Source organism: Peromyscus californicus, unplaced genomic scaffold (assembly GCF_007827085.1).
Source record: "Peromyscus californicus insignis strain IS unplaced genomic scaffold, ASM782708v3 Scaffold_10__1_contigs__length_136768540, whole genome shotgun sequence".
Classification (NCBI taxonomy): Eukaryota; Metazoa; Chordata; class Mammalia; order Rodentia; family Cricetidae; genus Peromyscus; species Peromyscus californicus.
The window spans coordinates 23,404,072-23,426,490 of NW_026294391.1; the positions used below are offsets into that span (position 1 = coordinate 23,404,072).

The 22,419-nt window shown below is 41.4% G+C and overlaps 1 protein-coding gene across 2 annotated transcripts in view; it reads left to right on the forward strand.

The window, feature by feature from the left end:
• Positions 1 to 21,295, forward strand: part of Tlr7 (toll like receptor 7) — a 29,166-nt gene extending 7,871 nt beyond the window's left edge. For both annotated transcript variants that reach the window (XM_052715280.1, XM_052715353.1), the window contains exon 3: positions 17,445 to 21,295. In XM_052715280.1, coding sequence (XP_052571240.1) covers positions 17,445 to 20,594 — 3,150 coding nt within the window. In that variant the 3' untranslated portion in view covers positions 20,595 to 21,295. The remainder of the gene's footprint in view (positions 1 to 17,444) is intronic.
• Positions 21,296 to 22,419: the final 1,124 nt, after the last annotated feature.

Sequence of the window (22,419 nt, forward strand, 5' to 3'; positions counted from 1 at the left end):
TTAGATCTTTTCTCCTATGGCAGCTAATGTAGCATATTCTGGCACTGTGAACATATAGGCAGTATTAACTGGACTGACTGGATTTAAAAAGTTCCATTAAATTAGGAGGGGGCATGTTGGAAGGGATGTGATAGAGTTCAAGGAGGGAACTAGGGATGGATATGATCATATTTCATTGTATTCATATATGAAATTCCCAAGAATAAAAAACAATTACAATTTAAAAAAAAATGCACCTGAGTGGAGTTGTTGCAACTTTGAAGACTTGTTTGTTCTAGCTTCTGTTTCAAGGGTGGCCAAGCAGCAGCGCATGCAGACCTGGCAGCCTTTGTGCCATAACCTCTTATTTTCCCCTCACATGAATTTCCCTGAGGCAGAGAGAGCTCTGTGCATAAGATGTCGCCAGCTCTCTCCATACATACATAACTAAATAGGCATGAAAGTAGAAGGACTAGTGGATCACTGGGAGGAGGCGAGGCAAAAACAATCCAAATAATTACATAAGGCAGAAAATGTCATAATGAAACCCATTATTATGTATCATTAACATATGATTTTTTTCTTTAGAAAACAGATGGGCTTTGGGCAAGACAGCAGTGGAGGCCTTTGCTTCCTAACTGGGTAGAGACGAAGGCCTGACTCATTTTCTCCACCATTCCCCCATGTTGTCTAGCACTGACAAGTAGCATTTGTTGAATGAGAACATTATTATAGCATTCCCTTCTAAGAAAGTGAATTTTAGTTCATAAATTCATAAAATGCCTAAGGGCAGCATTTCTGGGCAGATAATGAAATTCCTAAGAAATGCTGAAGCCAAGAAGTATTTCTCCTTTTTCCCCTTCAATCCAGCCTCATCCAAAATGTAAGAATACTTTCTATAATTTGTTTTAATTTCTTTCTGGTACTGAAAATTGAACCCAGGGACTCACCCATGCTAGGCAAACTCTCCCACAGATCCACATCCACAGCTTTCTACTCTGTGCTTTGTTTTGAGACAGGGTCTCGCTAAGTTTGTTAGGCTGGACTCGAACTCGTGATCTTCCTACCTCAGCCTCCCAAGCAGTAGGATTACAGCCCTGCATTACCAGGCCTGACTTGAATACTTTTCTAATACGTGTAAACTGTTCGCATGAAAAGGTCTCCTCCTTCTTTCCCCCAGACAATAGTAAATAGAACCAACCTGAGACATTAGAGTACTGTGAATCATTTAATCCAAAAGGAAATTAACAAAAAACACAAGCACAAGTTGTATTGAGTGTGTTTACTGTAACTACAGGATGCAACTTGAAGGTGATCGATCATAAGTGAGTTGGCACCTGAGGTTGCAACTGCCTCTCAGGTTTCTGCTTCATCCTCAGTAAACAGGCATACTTCTGTGCCTTTTCAATTTCAGTATGAAGAGTTAATGATGTTATCCAAATGGTATGTCTATTTTAACAACTGGCACATGCTAAGAATAAAAGGCAACCACTAGAAAGAGCGTGTTCATACGCATACAAATGATTTGTGACTGCTCCACATGAATTCTGCATTTTCCATTTTAGCAAATGAGGTGATTTACTGAGAGAATAGAAACACCTGTGCATAGAAAATTGCATATTTCCATTTTGACCATAATTACCTCACTAATTAAGCATCTAAATTTACCCAGAACATTCACATGTGTAATTAGTTGTGATTCATTATCAAAGCCAGGCCTATGTCACAGTGTACTATGCCATTTTATAAATCAAATTACTGAAAGATGTATGTCTTTAGGTATTCATTGTCCCCTCTCCCCAAAGCAAGCAAAATAAATAATGTGGATGATTTCTAACACATACACACACAGAGAGAGAGATTTGTCTTTATATTTTAAAACAACGTTAATTGAAACTAACATTTTTTAAACAAATACTTCCCAGTGTTTTAAGAGGTAAAATTGCCATGAGAATAAAGGAATATTTTTTTTATTTTTTAAGCCGTGCTTTCCAAAAGATCTTTTTGAATTGTGCAGCCTCAGGAAATCATAGTTTCCCTTTAATACCAAATTTAGAAAGGCTCTGTCCAGACAGTGCACTTCCGCCCCGCTGCTGCTCACACAGAGCCCAGCTTTCACACTGCAGTTCAGGTTCCTGCTGGCAGGCGTCTGAGTGCCAGCTTTGCAGGTACCTCCAAGTACCACCAGGCTTGCAATGCACCCTGCACAGAAAGCTAAGAGAAGTTTCTCAGGCTTTATAATGTTCTAAGGGCCAGTTCTGCTTGAGCTCAACCACTGAGCATAGGACATGTGTACTGGTAGCCTTTGCTTGGCTGTACCTGTTCCCAGATGACACAGCTGAACTCTGTGCTCTCACTTTTTCAGCTTCAAAAAGATAGAGCTGGAAGCAAGGATAATGACAGAGTCCTAACAGAGATCTACTTTCATGCCCTTCCATGACACTTCTGAGCTGCGCTTCAACCCTTCCTTTAGAGGCTTGACTCCTTAGTGTCTCCTTGTACTTTTTTTAATATTTATTTATTATGTATACAATGTTCTGGCATGTATGCCTATATGCCAGAAGAAGGCACCAAATCTCATAGATGGTTGTGAGCCACCATGTGGTTGCTGGGAATTGAACTCAGGACTTCTGGAAGAACAGCCAGTGCTCTTAAGCTCTGAGCCATCTCTCCAGCCCTCCTTGTACTCTTGATAGAGTCTGATCCTCAATCTGCACAAGATTAGGCCCATAAATAGTCCCTCCTGGAGGCAGAAAAGGTTCAATCCCTGCTCCCCGCACCCCAAGAATTGATAGGCAGTTGGTAGTTGGTGGGGAAAGGGGAGACATTTTCCTTAGTGGTGTGGAGACTGGTAAGTTTCCCATGTGCCTGTTAATAACCCCTCACGCACACTCCTGTGAGCAGCCTTAATGAAGCACTTTGGGCCACCATTCCACAAAAAAAAAAAAAATCTGTTGTTCGGGGCAAAAGCCTTACTAGTTATGATAATGGAATGTGGAGCTTCTGTAGGATTTTGAGAAAGTTAAAAGTTTTGATTTTCTTAGCAAATGTTTGACTTGTACTCATCATGTGGTTGGCTGACATTATTACAATGAAGTATATGTAAAGACAAAACATAGTTTGGGGACTTAAAGGTGTTTGTTCCTCGCCAATATGGAGACATAGGGATAGTATAATAAACAGCCAGGAGAGCAAGCTCTGGGTCTTGGTCACCTGGATCCCACCTTGTACACCTTACATCATGTCTGCTTTTCACTCTCTTTCTTGGAAATGAATCCACTCCTTGGAACTGGGAGGTGGACATCATTTTGAAATCAGTAACATGTATAGATTTACAGGCTTTGCCAGAGATATCATTTCTTTTTATCCGTGGTGAACTTGGATTGAATGTGCTTAGAGTTAATGTCATGCTGGGGGTCTGAAGACTATGACCCATAGGTTCAATCTGTTCCGTGACCTGTTCTTGTTATCACTGGATCTTGTAATTCTGATCTGTTATACACTAAGTGGTTGTTTAAGTATATACACAATGAGACTATTGTCAAGTAATTTACTTTTGCGCTTGTTTCTTTGAGACAAGGTCTCACACCATACCCTAGGCTGACTCAGAACTCACAAAAATATTTGCTTCCATGTAAAATGTTTGCCAACTCTTGGTCTAGATCAATGTCTCACAGAACCTTCTGTAATGATGAAGATGTCTCACATCTGTTTCCTATAGCCATAGGCCTGGAAGAGCTTTAGGGGCATTTCAATTACAGTTAGTGTGACTGTGAAACTGAATTTTAATCAACTTAAAATGAAATAGCCACAAAGTGACTTGTGGCTATCACATTAGAGCAGTTCCAGACTGTTTGCAGCCTAAGGACTCCATGTCCTGTCTTCTTTCTGTGCTCTCTGTTTCTCTCTCAAATGGATCATCCGTCCTGAGGCTGTATGAGTCAAATGCAAGACAACGTTCTTAATCAGATTTCTGCCCTGAACTGGCTTTCATTGTCTGTGAGCAAATGCTTAATGGAAAGCACTTGAAAACAATGTATGTGGGCAGACATTTATTTCCTCTAAGGCGCTACTTTCTTTGCCTATCATGGCTGCCTTTGTTTGTGGTAAAGTACTTGGCTTTTGCCACTTGACCACGCTCCAAATTAAAGCAAGTCTTCATCAACTCTGCACTCAGGGCAGCAGACAAACAAAATCACTCTGCACAAAACTATATTTCTTTCCAGCCCTGTTGAAGACTGGCTGACTTCTGTCTTAGTTCATTTCACACACAAAACTGCTAAACCACAGCAAGAAAGCCTCTGACATGTCCCGTTGTTGAGAACATTGCTGAACCATTTCCCCTAAGAGTAAACTTTCTCTGCACATATTCTGTCTTCCAACACAGCACAGCTATTTGTCAAGTGTCCATGCATGGCAGGATAAGTGAGCCACCAGCTTTTCAACCTCCAATATCGGAGTCTTTCTTGCCCACAGCCTTACAAAGTCAACATTACATGATTCAAGCTTTCTCACGGTTCACAACCTATTTCTAAATCCTATAGTTTAAAATTAGGTTTTCATGTGTGCAAGGAGAATTCAATTACTGTTAGTTGAGCAAACACCACTTTGAAAGATGACTGTATTTCCATACTCTGTTGCAGATAAATGTGGTCATGTGACCAAGCTCTTGTCAACAGGATATTAGAGGAAGGCAGACAGTCAACTTCTGAAACCTGTCCTTAAACAGTGGAGATAGTCCCCTTCCTTTCCATGTACTTCCACAGGATTTCTTTTAATGTGGACATTGTTGCTAGCAGTCATCTTTGAGGGTACAAATGAGGAAAATGTGTTTGGGGGTTGTATAACAACAGAGTGAATGATCCAGAACATCTAAAGCCATCCTTTTGGGACCTCACAGAGTGGAGCTGGAATAGTGGCTCTGAATTACTGATTTCTGGATATTTATGAGAAAGTAAAACATTTATATGCTAATTTTTGTCACTGTCAGATGGAAAAGTGGGAAAAGATACCTTCAGATTTTGAGAATAATTAAAAGAATGACAGTATGAAAAAATATTCCATAGAATAAGAACAACATGTATTTAAACTATAATAGAAGGGTCAGCATGTTGTCTGGAAAAACTAATAGTTTTACATTGTATTTTAGATTTGTATAGTTTTTCCTTCCTTTATAACATTTTAAGGTCCTTAAGTGCACAAACCGTGTATTTTCTATTAATTAATGCATAACCACCAATGAGAGAATGCATGTGAGTCAATGGATAGTATAGTTTGGGTATGAATTGTCTATCACAAATTCATGGGTTTGAACACTTGGTCCCTAGCTGATGGTGCTGTTTGGGAGGTTGCACAACCTTAGGGAGGTAGAGCCTTGCTGGAGAAAGTAGGTCCCCTAGGAGGTGGGCTTTGAGATTTTATAGACCCACTGCACTTCTTTCCCCTCTAATTCCTGCCTACAAACACAATATGACTAGTGACCTCATACTACCACCATCATGGACTGAGATGCACTCAATGCTGTGATGATCTGTAATCCATGGTCATTACAAGCCCAAATAAATCCCTCCTCCCTTCAGTTGTCCTAGTTGGGATTTTTGTCACAGTGATTTTTTAAAAGTAACTAATAAGGTAGAATTCTGATATTTGCTCATAATTTTTTTCTCGCTGGGTACATGGTACAATCACTAGCTAAGGAACAGTTGGGGCACAGCCTAGTCTGGTGTCTATTGTGTTGGTTGTGAGATGTAGGCTGGGTACATGGTGTGCACTATGTTGTTCCTGGGTCTGTCATTCTCTTGTGGGAGGTCTCCTAGGCAAAGGATCTGGCTCAGAGACAGGTGATGAACAACCAAACCAGGACTAGGAGCCAGTTCTTCTCATTCATAATCCAGCACTCCCTCTACAGCTCCATGCAGACTCAGCACAGCAGGACATGAGAAGATGGGTTTGAGCTGGGCATTTTGATAGCAGGACTTCTTAACATTTTTCCACAAGAACGACTTGGGCAGACAGAAGAGATGGAGGAAACCTATGTTGAGTGTGGGAGTATAGCCTGAGGAATTTCTCTAAGGAGACACTTTTTTACTCTATTTTATTTGTATGGGCGTTTTGTCTTCATGTATGTCTGTGCATCACGTGTGCAGTGCCCACAGAAGATAGAAGAGAGTAAAGGATTACCTGGCACTGGAGTTACAGATAACTGTGAGCTGCTATGGGGATGCTGGGAATTAAGCCTGGATCCTCTGGTAGAGCAATCGGTGATTCTAATCATTGAGCCATCTTTCCAACACCATGAGATATGATTTTTAAGGCATTTTGTTTACTTTGATATTCATTAATTTCTTCATGTAGTCACCATTTCACTTGTGTATTTAGCAACACAATGGAGCACTAGTCAAGCACAAGAAAGTCTCATTATACTGAGTGCTATTAAGTCTAGTACAGAACATACACACCCCTCTGTGTCTCAGTTGACTTATCCATAAAATAGAGATACCATGGGTCTGCAGAAAGTCCCCAATCACTTCATCCTAACCTAGTTGATAGCAACATGACACAACTGAATGCATGTGAAGGACAATCTTGACCTAAACTAGAAAGCTACTTATTCTTTGTTTAAATCCCACCCAGAGTAGAAAACCCTGTGTACTATTGCAGAAATGTTTGTGTTTTTAATTAGGAGTTGCCACTCCCAGGACCCAATAGGTATCATGCAATACCAGGTGTATGTGGGTTACTTTCCAGAGTCTTAAAAAATCCAAAATCTTTCAGCTCTTAATCACTTTGAATAAAAGACTGAAGACTTATAGATATCCTTAGCTGGCATTGTAAAGATCAAAACACTTCAATGGTGCCTAGCTTGTGGTAAGTGCTGTCTAACTCAACTACTAGTACTATACATATCACTATTATGACATGGGAGGGTACATAAATTATTGGTCAGGGAAGCCCTCCTTCTCTGAAGATGTGTCACTTGAGCAGATAGCAAAGAGGTAGAAATGACCTGACCATGGGAAGAGGAGAAAGCCAATGTCAGAAACAGCAGGTGGCAAGAGTGACATGGTGATCAGCTTGGCTTGAATGTGGAACAGAAAGCAGACCAGATGGCTGGTATGTGATGAAAGGGAAGAGATGATTCAAGGTCAGAGAAGGCTACTAGACTCAGGCCCTGAACAATGTAAACAATGAGAAAGACTCTGTGTTCTATTCAATGAGTAGTTAAAAATCACTCTAGTTGATCTGGTTCATGTTGAATGCTCTGATGCTTTTTGATAAACGAATACTAGAGAAGGGGGGAAGCAGGAAGATGAGTTTGGAAGCCATTGCAGAGGCCACATGAGAGCAAATGACTAATTGGAGAAGGGAGGTAGTAGCAGACTAGAAGAGTGGGCAGGTGGTAGAGAGAATTGAGAAATGAGGGAGGAAAGGCTTTCTGATTAAATTTGAACTTAATTTGTAGTATGTCAGTGTGTAAATGTGGTGCGTTTCACAGTCGTCTCTGTGTGTTTTAAGCCTAGTGGTTGCTAGACTCAACAAATACTGGATTACAGGAGCAATTCTATGCATCCATCCCCAACTGTTCACTCAGTGACATCATACTTGTAGCTCAAAATTGGCCAGGTGGCAATATTTACACAACTGAAATTAAAAACGCTTGGCTAGAGAGATGGCACAGCAGTTAAGAGCAATGGCTGCTCTTCCAGAGGACCCGGATTCAGGTCACAGCACCCACATGGCAGCTCTCAACTGTCTGTATCTCAGGTCCCAGGGATCCAGCACCATCTCCTGAGTTCTATGGATACTTCAAGCACATGCTGCACTTACAAACATGGTGTAGACATGCACATACATAAAATAAAAATAATTCTTTTTTTAAAAAAGAAATTGAGAGTGCTGACAAATCAAGACTTAACAAGTGAGAGTTTTTTGTGGTGGGGGGAGCTGGTTGTTAAACACCCGTCCACCACTAGTTAAATCCTGACTTCATTTGCCTGTGATTAAGCTTCCTTAGAGTCTTCATTTTTCTTTTTTAAAAATGGATTTATTTAAAATAGGCCTATGCCCCTTCCTCCTCTTTTCCTCCTCCAGGCCCTCCCAACTACCCTCCCTCAAACCCTTCCCATGCTCTCCCACTCTCAAGCAGATAGCTACTTTTTCTTTGATTATATTTGTTGTGTACATATGTGTACGCATAAATACATAAAAATACAACCTGTGGAGTCGATTTTTGTTGTTTGTGTGTTTATGGGTTGCAAGCTGATGACTTTACACTAAACAATCAATAAGGGGCTCAGCCCTGGGAGAGGCTAATTCTCCTTCTCCCAGTAATCCATAGCTGTCTGTAGTTCTTTGTCTAGGGGTGAGACCCTGTGAAATTTTCCCTCTTCCATGTTAACATTCCCATTGATGTTGCCTTTGTTCTGGTTGTTTCTATTTCTATGCAGCTATTTCTAAGAAAGATTAATACACAGCAGACTTCCCAAGTATTCTGACTCTTACAGTCTTTCTGCTCTCTCTTCTGAAGTGTTCCCTGAGCCGTAGATGCAGGAGCTGTCATGTAGATGTATCAGTTTGGGCAGGACTCCCAGTCATCTGGTGATCTCTGCATTGTGTCCAGTTTTGGTTTTCCATGATGGGCTCAGTTTGCTGTGAAGAGAAGCTTCTCTGATAAGGGGTGATAGCTACAATTATCTAATATTTGATGGTATAAGGATAAGATTCAGAATATTGTAAGGAATTGTGCTGGTCTAGCTATAAGTGGTGGTAATAGATTTTTTTCTAAGATCCATGACTTTGCTATCCCTGGGAAGTCAACTAGGTTTTCAGCACCAGGCATGATTTCCCTCTGGTCAAGTGGGCCATAAGTCTAAATATATAGCTGTTGGTTGCCATTAATATGTAATTGCCACTTATTGCACCTTTATGCATGTCTCGCCATGCTGGTCATTGTCATGGTTCATAGGCATTACAGCTGGGTCGGGATGTTTAATTGCTTCCTTCTCTTGGCAGTTTGCATAGTATTTTCTGGTCCCATGGAAGCTAGACTGCAGAAAAGAGACTTTAATGTCAGATCTAGCTCCAGTCATCTGAATCATGTGTCCTAAGTATGTGGTATCTTCAGCAATAGGGTCCCCCTTCAACCCCTGAAAAAGCAACCAAGGGTTACATCAATAACCTGTATCCTTTAGACTACCCTGACCAACATTTGAAAGGAGGTTTCTTGTGCCTGGTACTGGGTTGTTGTTTTGTTTTTGTTTTTGTTTTTGTTTTTTTGTCTATAGATATCATGGGAACACTGTCAGCCCAAGTAGCTTAACTTTCTTTAAGATATATATGCACATGTGTCTGTCTGTATATATTTATATATGTACACACACACGCACGCACACACACACACACACACACACACACACACACACATATATATATATATATATATATATATATATGTATAGTATATAACTTCAGGTAAATATAAAATAATATGATTTCTTGAGCCTTTCTCATAGCATGATATTATTCATCACTTCTTCTGTACTGACCTTCTTTCTTCCCCGGTAGAAGTACCTCCCCATTATTCAGTTTGTCACTTCATATCACCTGTATCCTAGTACTTCCCTCCCACCCACCCCCACCTATGGTCCCTTTTTCTGTGGTTACTCCATGTTGTATATTCACATCTGAAGATTTGGAGCTAAGAACCTCAGATGAGAGAGAGAGAACATGTGGCATTTGTCTTTCTGGGTCTGGGTTATCTCACTCAACATAATCTTTTCTAGATCTACCCATGTACCTGAAAAGTTCATGATTTCCTTTCTATTTGCAGCTGAATAGCATTCCATTGTGTATTTGTTCACATTTTCCTTACCCATTCATGTGTTGAAGGGCATTTAGGTTGTTTCCATTTTCTGGCTATTGTGACTAAGATAGCGATGAACATGGCTGAGCAAGTGTCTGTGGAGCAGGATGTCGAGTCCTTTGGGCATATGCCCAAGAGTGGTGTAGCTGGGTCATACGGTAGATGTGTTTTTAAGTTTTAGAGCATTCTCCATACTGATTGACAGAGTGACTGCATCAATTCGCATTCCCAAAAACAGTGAATGAAGGTTCCTCTTCCTCTGCAGCCTCGCCAGCATTTGTTGTCAGATGTTTTGTTGATCTTGGCCATTTTAACTGGGGTTAGATGAAATATCAAAGTTAGGAACATTTGGGGAAACTTAGTTTGCTGGTTACTCTACCACTTCCCTCTCTTAAATCAGTTAACTTGGGGATGTCCCACTTCTTCAACAGGTCTCATGGGAAGAGAGTACCCAATGAACCATTGTCCTTTTTAAAAATATATTTTAGTTTCTAATTACATGTACATTTATATGAATGTGCACATGAGTTCTGGTGCCTGTGGAGGACAGAAGGGGGAACCAGATCCCCTGAAGCCAGAATCACAAGTGGTTGTGAGCCACCTTACTTGGGTGCTGAGCATCAAACTCGGATCATCAGGAAGAGCAGCAAGTGCTCCTCACCACTGAGCCCCTGACCATTGTCCTTTATCTGTATTGGCCTCTTCTGGAATACAGCTCACCTCTCTGGTCCACACTATCACACTCAGCAATACATTGTATTCTGGTTGCACAATTATCATGTCTTCCACCCTACATGCATCACATCTTCTGTCAGAAGCATTGGTGTGGTTGAGACCCAGGGTCTAGGATCCTCACTAAGAGTATACTCTGCTTCTCTCTTCTAAGGTCCATTCTCCTGTCTTGACTCTCTCATTTAACTGTAGTGAACATTTCCCCTAAATCTCTATACTGATATTTTAGGAGGATGTCCATATCTATCACCATATTTATCTAAGGGCTTTTTGTAGCTCCTGGCCTACTGCCATGCAATCCAGGTATCTCTGAGTGTTCCAGTTGGACAAATATAACTTTGAAGGGTAACTAGATTAAAAGAGCTAAAGGGTTGTAGGTAGATAGGTCGTGGGCCCTAGGGGAGAACTTAATACTATTATTCTGCTAAGTGAATGCAGTACTAAAATGATTCCTAATGACTTACCACTATAACCAAAGATCAGTGCATCTCTCATCCCTCATCAGAGAAGCTTCTTCTTATAGTAGATGACAATTAACACAGATACTCATGACTGGACAATGGGTAACCCATACCTCGAAGCTCAGGGAAGTTTGCAGAAGAAGGGGCAGAAAGATTGTAAGAGCCAGTGATGGAGGATGACTTCAAAGAAATAGTTTCTCAGTCATAACAGGGCAGATGCACAAACAAACTCACAGCAATTGTAACAGCATGTGCAAGTAAGCAAGCTCATGACAGAGAAAATTCCAGCATGGAAATGTGTAGCTAAAGTTTTCCTGCCTGGCCCACAGTCAGGACAAATCTCTGACACCCGCCAGTCCCATAGCCACTCAGACCCAACCAAATAAACACGGAGACTTATATTGGTTACAAACTGTATGGCCATGGCAGGCTTCTTGCTAACTGTTCTTACAGCTTAAATTAAACCATTTCTATTAATCTATACCTTGCCATGTGGCTTGTGGTTTACCGGTACTTTACATCTTCCTTGTCCTGACGGCAGCTGGCAGTGTCTCCCTCACCCAGCTTCCTGTTCTCTCAATTCTCCTCTCTCTTAGTCCCGCCTATACTTCCTGCCTGGCCACTGGCCAATCAGTGATTTTTTTATTGACCAATCAGCAACACATTTGACATACAGACCATCCCACAGCACTTCCCCTTTTCTTTTCTTAAAAAGGAAGGTTTTAACCTTTATACATCTCCAAAGTCAGCTTGGTATATTTGGGAATTTGGGCGTAGCTTCTCTTACTACTTCCTGCTGGAGGGGGGCGCTGTATCTTATGGGGACACAAAGAATACTTTAGGATTATGGAGTAGTCCATGAGGGTGTATCATCTGAGCCAGTTGCCTTGAAACGGTTCTGGATGTTGGATCATCTGGGCCATGGTGTCATCGGAGACCTTTCAGGGGGTCTTGGCTGGTCAAACCTGATGTATCTTAATCTGGAACAAATCCATAGCCTCTGGCTTTCTGTGGAAACAAACGCAGAGCCTCCTTTCCAAAGCAACATATCCTTACATCCAAATTTTGAAGTCTAGGTACCTTTAAAACATACATTTTGGCATAACTCAACAGCTTTTGTAATCAAATGTTTTTCTTCAGTTATGGATATCAAAGAGAACATAATCCAGATTCTCTGTATGGTAGTCATCTTTACATGGCTTATTTTTTCATATTAGCTTGAGCCTATTACTTTGAACTGCAGCCTTCTAAGCCTGAAACAGTGCTGGCGCTGCTGGCTCAGCCCACTTTAGCTTCCCAACGTGGAGGTGGTACGTTTTCCGCCAGCTCTGGGAGCCATCAACTCTCAGAAATAGTGGGTCTATGCTTCTATCAAAGCAGCGTGTAGCCCAGAAACCTCTTTTTTTTTGTTTTGTACTAGCAAAGGCTAAATCCACCACACAGCTTAATGTGCCACTTGCAGAGGCCTCATTCCCACCATACTGCAGGTTGAGCATGCACGCACGATAGGAACCCGCTAGTAGCTCAAACCGGCAGCTGCCGCTCATTTGAGAGAGACAATTAAGAAGCTGTTTTTAGCTCCGTTTTAGAATCTTTTTTCTCAGTTTTTAGGTGGAAACTCTTGCCCCACGTTGGGCACCAAATGTAGATGTAACCAATGGTCTTATTAAATAAGAAACACAGAGCCAATTCAGAGAAGAAAGCCAAGAGGTCAGAGCTAAGAGCCTCACCCTTCCTGATTCAGGGATCCTCTTCAGCCAAGAGAGCTCTCCGAAAAAAGGGGCCTACTTCCTGTGTGTATGTCTTTATATACTCTAGCTGTTCTGCCTTCTCATTGGTTGTAAACCCAAACATGTGACTGCCTCATCACTGCCTGAATGTACTGCCCTCCAGGTCCTTAAAGGCGTGCGCCACCGCCGCCACGCACTTGCTATGGCTCTAATAGCTCTGACCCCCAGACAACTTTATTTATTAACATGCAATTAAAATCACATTTCAGTACAAGTAAAATACCACCACAGAAATGGGAGGTAGGTATGGAATCCTACTACTAGTTGAGGGGTGATTAGCATGTGATAGGGGCTGGGAGAAGGAGAGTCCATTTTCTGTAATGACATGGCACCTGGTAGGTTGATCACACTCCAAGGCAGGCTCCACTCCCAAGTAGTTCGGTAGCACAAACTAGACTCAGTAGAAGAGAAAGAAGAAAGAAACTCAAGGTTGCATGGGTAGAAAAATGAGGGTAGAGAGGATGGATATGGGAAGAGTGGAGGGAGGTGAATATGATTAAAATACACTATGAAATTCTCAAAATAATCAGCTAAATATTACTTATTTAAAAGGATAAGTAGAATTCTGGTTGGTGAACATGATGGGGGAAAATACTTTAAGCAGAGGATGGAAAAATGTCTCAGCAGTTAAAAGTGCTTGCTGCTCTTTCAGAGGACAGGAGTTCAGTTCCCAGCACTCGTGTCAAGAGGCTCACAGCTACCTGAAACAGCTCCAGGGAATCAATCCAATGCCTTCTTCTGGACTCTGCACCTGAATAGACATGTAATTCACACAGAGAGAAACACAGACTGATTCTCTGTCTCTGTCTCTGTCTCTGTCTCTGTCTCTGTCTCTGTCTCTCTCTCTCTCTCTCTCTCTCTCTCTCACACACACACACACACACACACACACACACACACACACATAGAGAGAGACAGAAACAGAGACAGACAGAGACAGAGACAGAAATTTTTTTTTTTATTTTTTGAGACAGGGTTTCTCTGTGTAACAGTCCTAGCTGTCCTGGATCTTGATTTGTAGACCAGGCTGGCCTCCAACTCACAGAGATCTGCCTGCCTCTGCCTCCCAAGTGCTGGGATTAAAGGTGTGCACCATCATCCAGCGAGAAATCTTTAAAAAAATTAACCTATACAGGCAAGATTTTGGTAATAGATAAAAAGCTTAAGTTCATATTATAAAAAAAAGAACCATTTGAAACACTCTATAGTAGGATAATGATTGAAGGCTGGAAAGCTTATTGGATAATGTGGGTTAAAAGAATAAGATCCTAGAGACAACATTTTGGAATAGTCATAGCTGATACTGTGTCAGCAAAAATGGGAAAGCATGGGCTAGAGAGATGGCTTAGTGGTTAAGAACACTGGCTGCTCTTCCAGAGGACCCAGGTTTAATTTACAGCACCTACATGATGATTCACAACTCTTTTTCTCTCCAGTTTCTGCAGGCATCAGGCACATCCATGGTATTCAAACATATATGTAGCCCAAACACCCATATATATAAAATAAAAAAATAAGATAAATACTCTAAAAACGAGAAAGCACAAAGGATGTTGAATTCATCCAAATTCACTGTGTGTGTGTGTGTGTGTGTGTGTGTGTGTGTGTGTGTGTGTGTGTGCATGTGTGTACAATTGTCCATGAACAGGTATATCCCTGTCAAGGCCAGAGATCAACACTGTCTTACTCTGTTGCTCTCCACATTATTGACTGAGAAAAGGTCTCTTACTGAATCCAGAACTCACTGACTGGCTAGACTGACTGACTAGCCAGTGAGCTCCAAGCATCAGCCTCTGTCCTAAATTCAGGTCCTCAAGCTTGTGTCAAGCACATTATCAATGGCGCCATCTCTCCAGCCTTTCCGTGAACAATTTTAATCATAGGGAAAAAAACATAGAGGGCACTGTAAGAGAAGGAGGGGAGACAATTTTGCACAAACTTTAGGTATGTGAAGATCAGTAAAAACAAAGCAAATCAAAACAAACAAAAAACACTACCACAACCACAACAAAAAAAGCCCTATGAGATCCTTAAGAGATAGATTGTGCAGTGGTTCTGAACCTTCCTAATGCTGTGAATCTTCAATACAGTTCCTCATGGTGTGGTGACCTCCACCATAAAATTATTTTGTTGCTACTTCATAACTGTAATTTTGCTACTGTTATAAACAGTAATATAAATATGTGATAAATGACCCCTGGATGGATCTCTACCCAATAGGTTGAGAACCACTGATCCTGTGTTAAGGAAGAGAAAGATGGAGAAAATTTTGTGGCTTGCTTATCCCCTATTAAAGGAATTAAGGAATGTAAACATTTGGTTTATTAGATAGCACCAATAATACATTGTCAGACTCAGTCAATGCTAGGACATAATCAATAGTTGAACTAGAAGTCTGTCATAGAAAAGCAGGCTGGATCATCCCATGTACAAGTATTAGTGAATCTGAAAGAGAGTTCTGGAGTAGACTACTAACAGACTCCTGAAACATAAGAGCAAGCCCGTGCTTTAAGACACTCTGCCTTGGTGCCAGTGGGTAAACAGACCTCTTCAGTGTCTCTCACTTATCACTGGAAAGCCTCCTATGGTACACTTAGATGTTTATAAGTATTGCCTTTAGAAATGGGTGCCTATATATTCCATTTTTCTTGAGAGGTCCTTGGTTTATTTAGTCTTAGCACAACGATTAACTATGGTCTCCTTCAGTCCTATTAGACATCTCATTCTACCAGTAGTGTGGCTGATGTGAGTATGGCTCACCGAGGCAGTGCCCTGATGATACTACTCATACCTTTCCAAAGTTACATAGTACATTCCACACCCTCCAGGTGCAATCTCTTTCGTAATCAGCCCAGCCGCTATCGGAAGCTGACAGGCCACACCCAGCTGTATCCTCCCTCCCCTCACATTTCTTCCCTCCTCAGCTTCCTGGGAATGGGCTCTTCCAGATGGCAAAGCCCTAAAAGGAGTCTAGCTAATAGGCAGGAAACGTGACCACTGGATACATCACATACTAACTAGACCTATTATTTTTCCAGAAGCTCCTTTTCCAAGAATACCCTTGAGACTTTTCAAATACCCTCCTCAGAAACACCTTCTTTTTTCAAAAGGAGAAAGAGTCTCTAATCTAACATGGTGATGTCAGTAAACCTTGGACCCTATCCCAATGGTCCAACACCTTCCTCTCTTCCTACTCTCTCACAAAGACCCTTCAAAGATCAGGCTCCACTCTCCCCAAGCAGGGTAATGCTCTCCTTCAAATCCTGATGCATTGTCAGCTTGAAGCAACAATTTGCCTCAAGGTTGGTGTAACTCTGTGTTTTCTCCCCCAACTAGGTATCTCAAACACTAAAAGCTAACAAAACCCAGTGTACAGGGAAAGCATGGCAAATCATCGTGGAGGTGATTTCTGCAGTGACTTCCAAAAACAATCCAAGGGGAGACCTAGATTACAGAATGGCAGAAACACGTGTTTAATAATCGAATGCCATTTGGAAAACCAGTTACTATTGCTGAGCTGTGTCTTAAGTTATAATAGAGAATGGATCTTTTTAAAAAATTTTTGTCCTTAGAATATTATGGGACTTGACAATCATGAAAGATTTTTGCATATGTTCAAAGGAAGGTTTAGCAAGAAAACATTAATTATCCTGGAGTCTTAATGCATTGTTCCTCGCAAGTGTATATATTTTTAGCATTCCTTAGCCCGCAAATTTTGTAGTTTAGTGCCTCTCTGTTGTAGTACTCTATGTAACAACTAATAGACAATGCTGCTTCTGAATCTTCAAAACTGTTTGGGGCAGCAAGGAAGATGACTCGGTGGGGGTAAGTATGGTGGTATGAATGAGAACGGCACCGTAGGCTAATGTCTGAATACTTGGCTCCCAGTTAAGGGATCTTTGGGGAACAATTAGGAGGTATGGCTTTGCTGGAGGAGGTGTAGCCTTGCTGAAAGAGGTGTGTCACTGGGGCTGGGCTTTGAGGTTTCAAACTTCCATGCCAGTCCCAGTCTGACTGCAATTTGCATATCACATGTGAACTCTCAGCTCCTGCTCCAGTGTCATGCTTACCTGCCATGATGATCATGGACTCACCCTCTGAAACTATAAACAAGAACCTGACTGAATGTTTCCTTTTATACGTTGTCTTGGTCATGGTGTTTTATCACAGCAATAGAACAGTAACTAAGACAGTAAGGCTACTTGCCAAGAAGCCTGATGACCTGAGTTTGATCTGCGGGACCCACAAGGTGGAAGAAGAGAACAGACTTTCACAAGTTGTCCTCAGACCTCCACAATCTTGTCTTGCTATATGCATACCCACATGCATACACACGCATGCATACTCACAAAAGATAAATAAATAAATGTAAAAGATTCTTTAAGATATTTTGTTAGAAAGCTGAGATTCTACAAGCAAAACATAAAGGCAATTTATCAAAAACATCAGTGGTTGACAAGTACAGTCACAGGACCAGAGGTGCTGTTGACACTATTATAAAAAAAAAAAACTTATGTTGTTTATTTTTATAATTTACTGAGAGAGAGGAAGCAAATGGGACTTTTGAACTGTTCCTCGGTATATTTTATAACAATAATTTATTCTTCCTTTTATTTTCAGGTATTTCCAATATGGACATTGAAGAGACAAATTTTCATCTTTTTAAATATGACCTTAGTTTCTAGAGTCCTTGGGTCTCGATGGTTTCCTAAAACTCTACCTTGTGATGTCAAGCTAGATCTTGAAAAGACCCATGTGATCGTGGACTGCACAGACAAGCATTTGACAGAAATCCCTGAGGGCATTCCCACTAATACCACCAACCTCACCCTTACCATCAACCACATACCAAGCATCTCTCCAGACTCCTTTCGTAGGCTGAATCACCTGGAAGAGATAGATTTCAGATGCAACTGTGTACCAGTTCTACTGGGGTCCAAAGCCAATGTGTGTACCAAAAGGCTGCAGATTGGACCTGGAAGCTTTAGTGGGCTCTCTGACTTGAAAGCCCTTTATCTGGATGGAAACCAACTTCTAGAGATACCCCAGGATCTCCCATCCAGCTTACAGCTTCTGAGCCTGGAGGCCAACAATATCTTCTCCATCACAAAGGAGAATCTAACAGAACTGGCCAACATTGAAGCACTCTACCTGGGTCAAAATTGTTATTATCGAAATCCTTGCAATGTTTCCTATTCAATTGAAAAAGATGCTTTCCTTGTTATGAGAAATTTAAAGGTTCTCTCACTGAAGGATAACAATGTCACAGCTGTCCCCACCATTTTGCCATCTAATTTAATAGAACTCTATCTTTATAACAACATCATTACGAAAATCCAAGAAGACGATTTTAATAACCTCAACCAATTGCAAATTCTCGACCTAAGTGGCAATTGCCCTCGCTGTTATAATGTCCCATATGTGTGCACACCATGTGAAAATAATTCCCCCTTACAGATCCATGACAATGCTTTCAATTCATTGACAGAATTAAAAGTTTTACGTCTACACAGTAACTCTCTTCAGCATGTGCCCCACACATGGTTTAAAAACATGAGAAGTCTCCAAGAACTAGACCTCTCCCAAAACTACTTGGCCAGAGAAATTGAGGAGGCCAAATTTTTGAATTTTCTCCCTAATCTTGTCCAGTTGGATCTGTCCTTTAATTATGAGCTGCAGGTCTACCATGCATCTATAACTTTACCACATTCACTCTCTTCACTGAGAAACTTGAAAATTCTGCATATCAAGGGATATGTTTTTAAAGAGCTGAACAACTCGAGCCTTTCTGCATTGCACAAGCTTCCCAGTCTTGAAGTTCTTGACCTTGGCACTAACTTCATCAAAATTGTTGACCTCAACATTTTCAAACAGTTTGAAAACCTCAGCCTCATAGACCTTTCGATGAATAAAATATCCCCTTCAGAAGAGCCAAGAGAAGTTAGTTCCTGTTTTAATGCCAGAACTTCTGTAGACCGGCATGGGCCCCAGGTCCTAGAGACCTTACATTATTTCCGATATGATGAATATGCACGGAGCTGTAGGTTCAAAACCAGAGAGTTGCCTACTTTCTTACCTTTGAATGCAGACTGCCATGCATATGGGCAGACCTTAGACCTAAGCAGAAATAATATATTTTTTATCAAGCCCTCTGATTTTCAGCATCTTTCATTCCTCAAATGCCTCAACTTGTCAGGAAACACCATTGGCCAAACTCTTAATGGCAGTGAATTCCAGCCACTAAAAGAGCTGCGCTACTTAGATTTCTCCAACAACCGGCTTGATTTATTGTATTCAACAGCCTTTGAAGAGCTCCACAAACTGGAAGTTCTGGATTTAAGTAGTAACAGCCACTATTTTCAAGCAGAAGGAATTACTCACATGCTAAACTTTACCAAGAAATTACGGTCTCTGAAGAAACTCATGATGAATGACAATGACATCTCCACCTCTGCTAGCAGGACCATGGAAAGTGACTCTCTTAAAGTGCTGGAATTCAGAGGCAACCATTTAGATGTTTTATGGCGAGATGGTGATAACAGATACTTGGACTTCTTCAAGAATTTGTTCAACTTAGAGGTATTAGATATCTCCCGAAATTCCCTGAGTTCCTTGCCTCATGGGGTGTTTGAGGGTATGCCACCAAATCTAGAGACTCTCTACTTGGCTGAAAATGGACTCAAAAATTTCTCTTGGGATAAACTCACATTACTGAAACATCTGAAAAATTTAGACCTCAGCCATAACCAGCTGAAGACTGTCCCTGAGAGATTAGCCAACTATTCCAAAAGTCTCATGAAACTGATTCTTAAGCATAATCAAATCAGGCACTTGGCAAATTACTTTCTAGAAGATGCTTTCCAGTTGCGCTATCTAGACCTCAGTTCAAATAGGATCCAGGTCATTCAGAAGACTAGCTTCCCAGAAAACGTCCTCAACAATCTAGATAGGTTGCTTTTACATCACAATCGCTTTCTGTGCAACTGTGATGCTGTCTGGTTTGTCTGGTGGGTTAATCATACAGATGTTGACATTCCTTACCTGGCCACTGAAGTGACTTGTGCAGGGCCAGGAGCACACAAAGGCCAGAGTGTCGTATCCCTGGATCTATATACGTGTGAATTAGATCTCACTAACCTAATTCTATTCTCCATTTCCATATCTTCAGTTCTCTTTCTGATGGTAGTTATGACAGCAAGTCACCTCTTTTTCTGGGATATGTGGTACATTTACTATTTCTGGAAAGCCAAGATAAAGGGATACCAACGCCTGCAATCTATGGAGTCTTGCTATGATGCTTTTATTGTGTACGACACTAAAAACTCGGCTGTGACAGAATGGGTTTTACAGGAGCTGGTGGCTAAATTGGAAGATCCAAGAGAGAAACATTTTAATTTGTGTCTAGAAGAAAGGGATTGGCTACCAGGGCAGCCAATTCTAGAAAACCTTTCCCAGAGCATACAGCTCAGCAAAAAGACAGTGTTTGTGATGACACAGAACTATGCCAAGACAGAGAGTTTTAAGGTGGCGTTTTATTTGTCCCATCAGAGGCTCATGGAGGAAAAAGTGGATGTGATTATCTTGATATTCTTGGAGAAGCCTCTGCAGAAGTCCAAGTTTCTTCAGCTCCGAAAGAGGCTCTGTGGGAGTTCCGTCCTGGAGTGGCCTTCAAATCCACAGGCTCAGCCATACTTTTGGCAGTGCCTGAAAAATGCTCTGACCACAGACAATCACGTGGCTTACAGTCGCATGTTCAAGGAAACAGTCTAGTTCTTTGCAGAATGTGATCATATATGGCAACAGGCCTGGTTGCCTGAATCTTTCATAAAGCTTTCAATAAAAGAATGTCGGAAAATTTCCTAACAGCTGCCATTGCTCAAATTAGTGGGAAATCATCAATGTATGACAAAGAAATTAGGGAGAGGGGATTGATAGACAAACATTTCTTCTTTCTTTGTGTCACCATCCATATTTCAATATCTCCCCCAGCTCATCTATAAAATATTTTTTGAAGAAGGGTGGCTAGGAGGAAACGTAAGGCTCTGACTCATCTTCATGCAATTGAGAAGAACCCTGCATCTGCCCTTAAGAAGTACTAGTATTTTCAATAATAGGTAAAAAAATACTCAAGCTCTTTTCTCTGATACTAAACTGAGAGAAGTTCTCAGCAAATTGGGTCACTACCATAGAGCATCCCCTGCGGTACACACCAAATGATGGTACTGGACAGTTGGTAGCTGCTTCAGTGCTTCCTACTCATTTCTCTGGGTCTACTGATGGGTTCTGTGGGGAAATAGAGAAACGTTTTTGCCATCCATGGACATGGTCAATTTATAAATGGAAAAAAAAAAACGAGAATGATATCCCCTCAGGCAAAATTACGTTCTTTGCATTTGATGATAACTATCTGCTGAAATATGCTATGTGTGTGGCAAATACTGTTTCCAAAGTAAAATGTTCTCTAAAATGACTGTGTTAATTAATGTTATTTTGTGAACTCGTGCCAATATTTGTAAGTATCTGCAACCATGGTGCATATTGATTAGATGGCTTCCATGACAAACCCAAAAGGGGGATTGAAAGAATATGTATTTAGGGTTATCAGGGATGACAAATTAGATGGATGTCAATTGTCTCACTTTATTTCTGTTTGTAATGGAATGACACAGACGATAGATGAGCTTAGCACAGGGCAATCATCAGGGGGGTTGTGTGTGTGTGCGTGTGTCTGTGTCTATGTGTGTGAGTGTGTACACGCATGTGCGTGTGTGTGTGTTTTTCTGTGTGTCTGTGTGTGTGTCTGTGTGTCTGTGTGTGTGCGTGTGTGTGTGCGTGTGTGTGTGTGTGTGTGTGTGCATGTGTGTGTGTGTCTGTGTGTCTGTGTGTCTGTGTGTCTGTGTCTGTGTGTGTCTGTGTGTGTGTCTTTGTGTGTGTGTCTGTGTGTCTGTCTGTGTGTCTGTGTGTCTGTGTGTGTATCTATGTGTGTGTCTTTGTGTGTGTGTCTGTGTGTATGTCTGTGTGTCTGTGTGCGTGTGTGTGTGTGTGTGTGTGTCTGTGTCTGTGTGCGCGTGTGTGTGTGTGTGTCTGTGTGTGTGTGTCTGTGTGTGACTGTGTGTCTGTGTGTGCATGTGTGTGTGTCTGTGTGTGTGTCTGTGTGTGTGTCTGTGTGTCTGTGTGTGTGTGTGTGTGTGTGTGTGTCTGTGTGTCTGTGTGTGTCTGTGTGTCTGTGTGCATTTGTGTGTGTGTCTGTGTGTCTGTGTGCATGTGTCTGTGTGTCTGTGTGCGTGTGTGTGTGTCTGTGTGTCTGTGTGCATGTGTGTGTGTGTGTCTGTGTGCGTGTGCGTGTGTGTGTCTGTCTGTCTGTCTGTCTGTCTGTCTGTTTGTGTGTGCACGCGCGCACGTTCCAGCCACAGGACAATCTCAGGTGTCCTCCTCAGGAATGATATCCACTTCTTTTAAGACAATGTCTCCTATTGACCTGGAACTCAGCAATTAAGCTGCACCGACTGAGCAGTAAACCCTGGGGATCTGCCTGTCTCTGACTCAGAGCTTAGAGTGTCTGTAACGAAATTTGGCGTTTTTACATAAGTTCTGG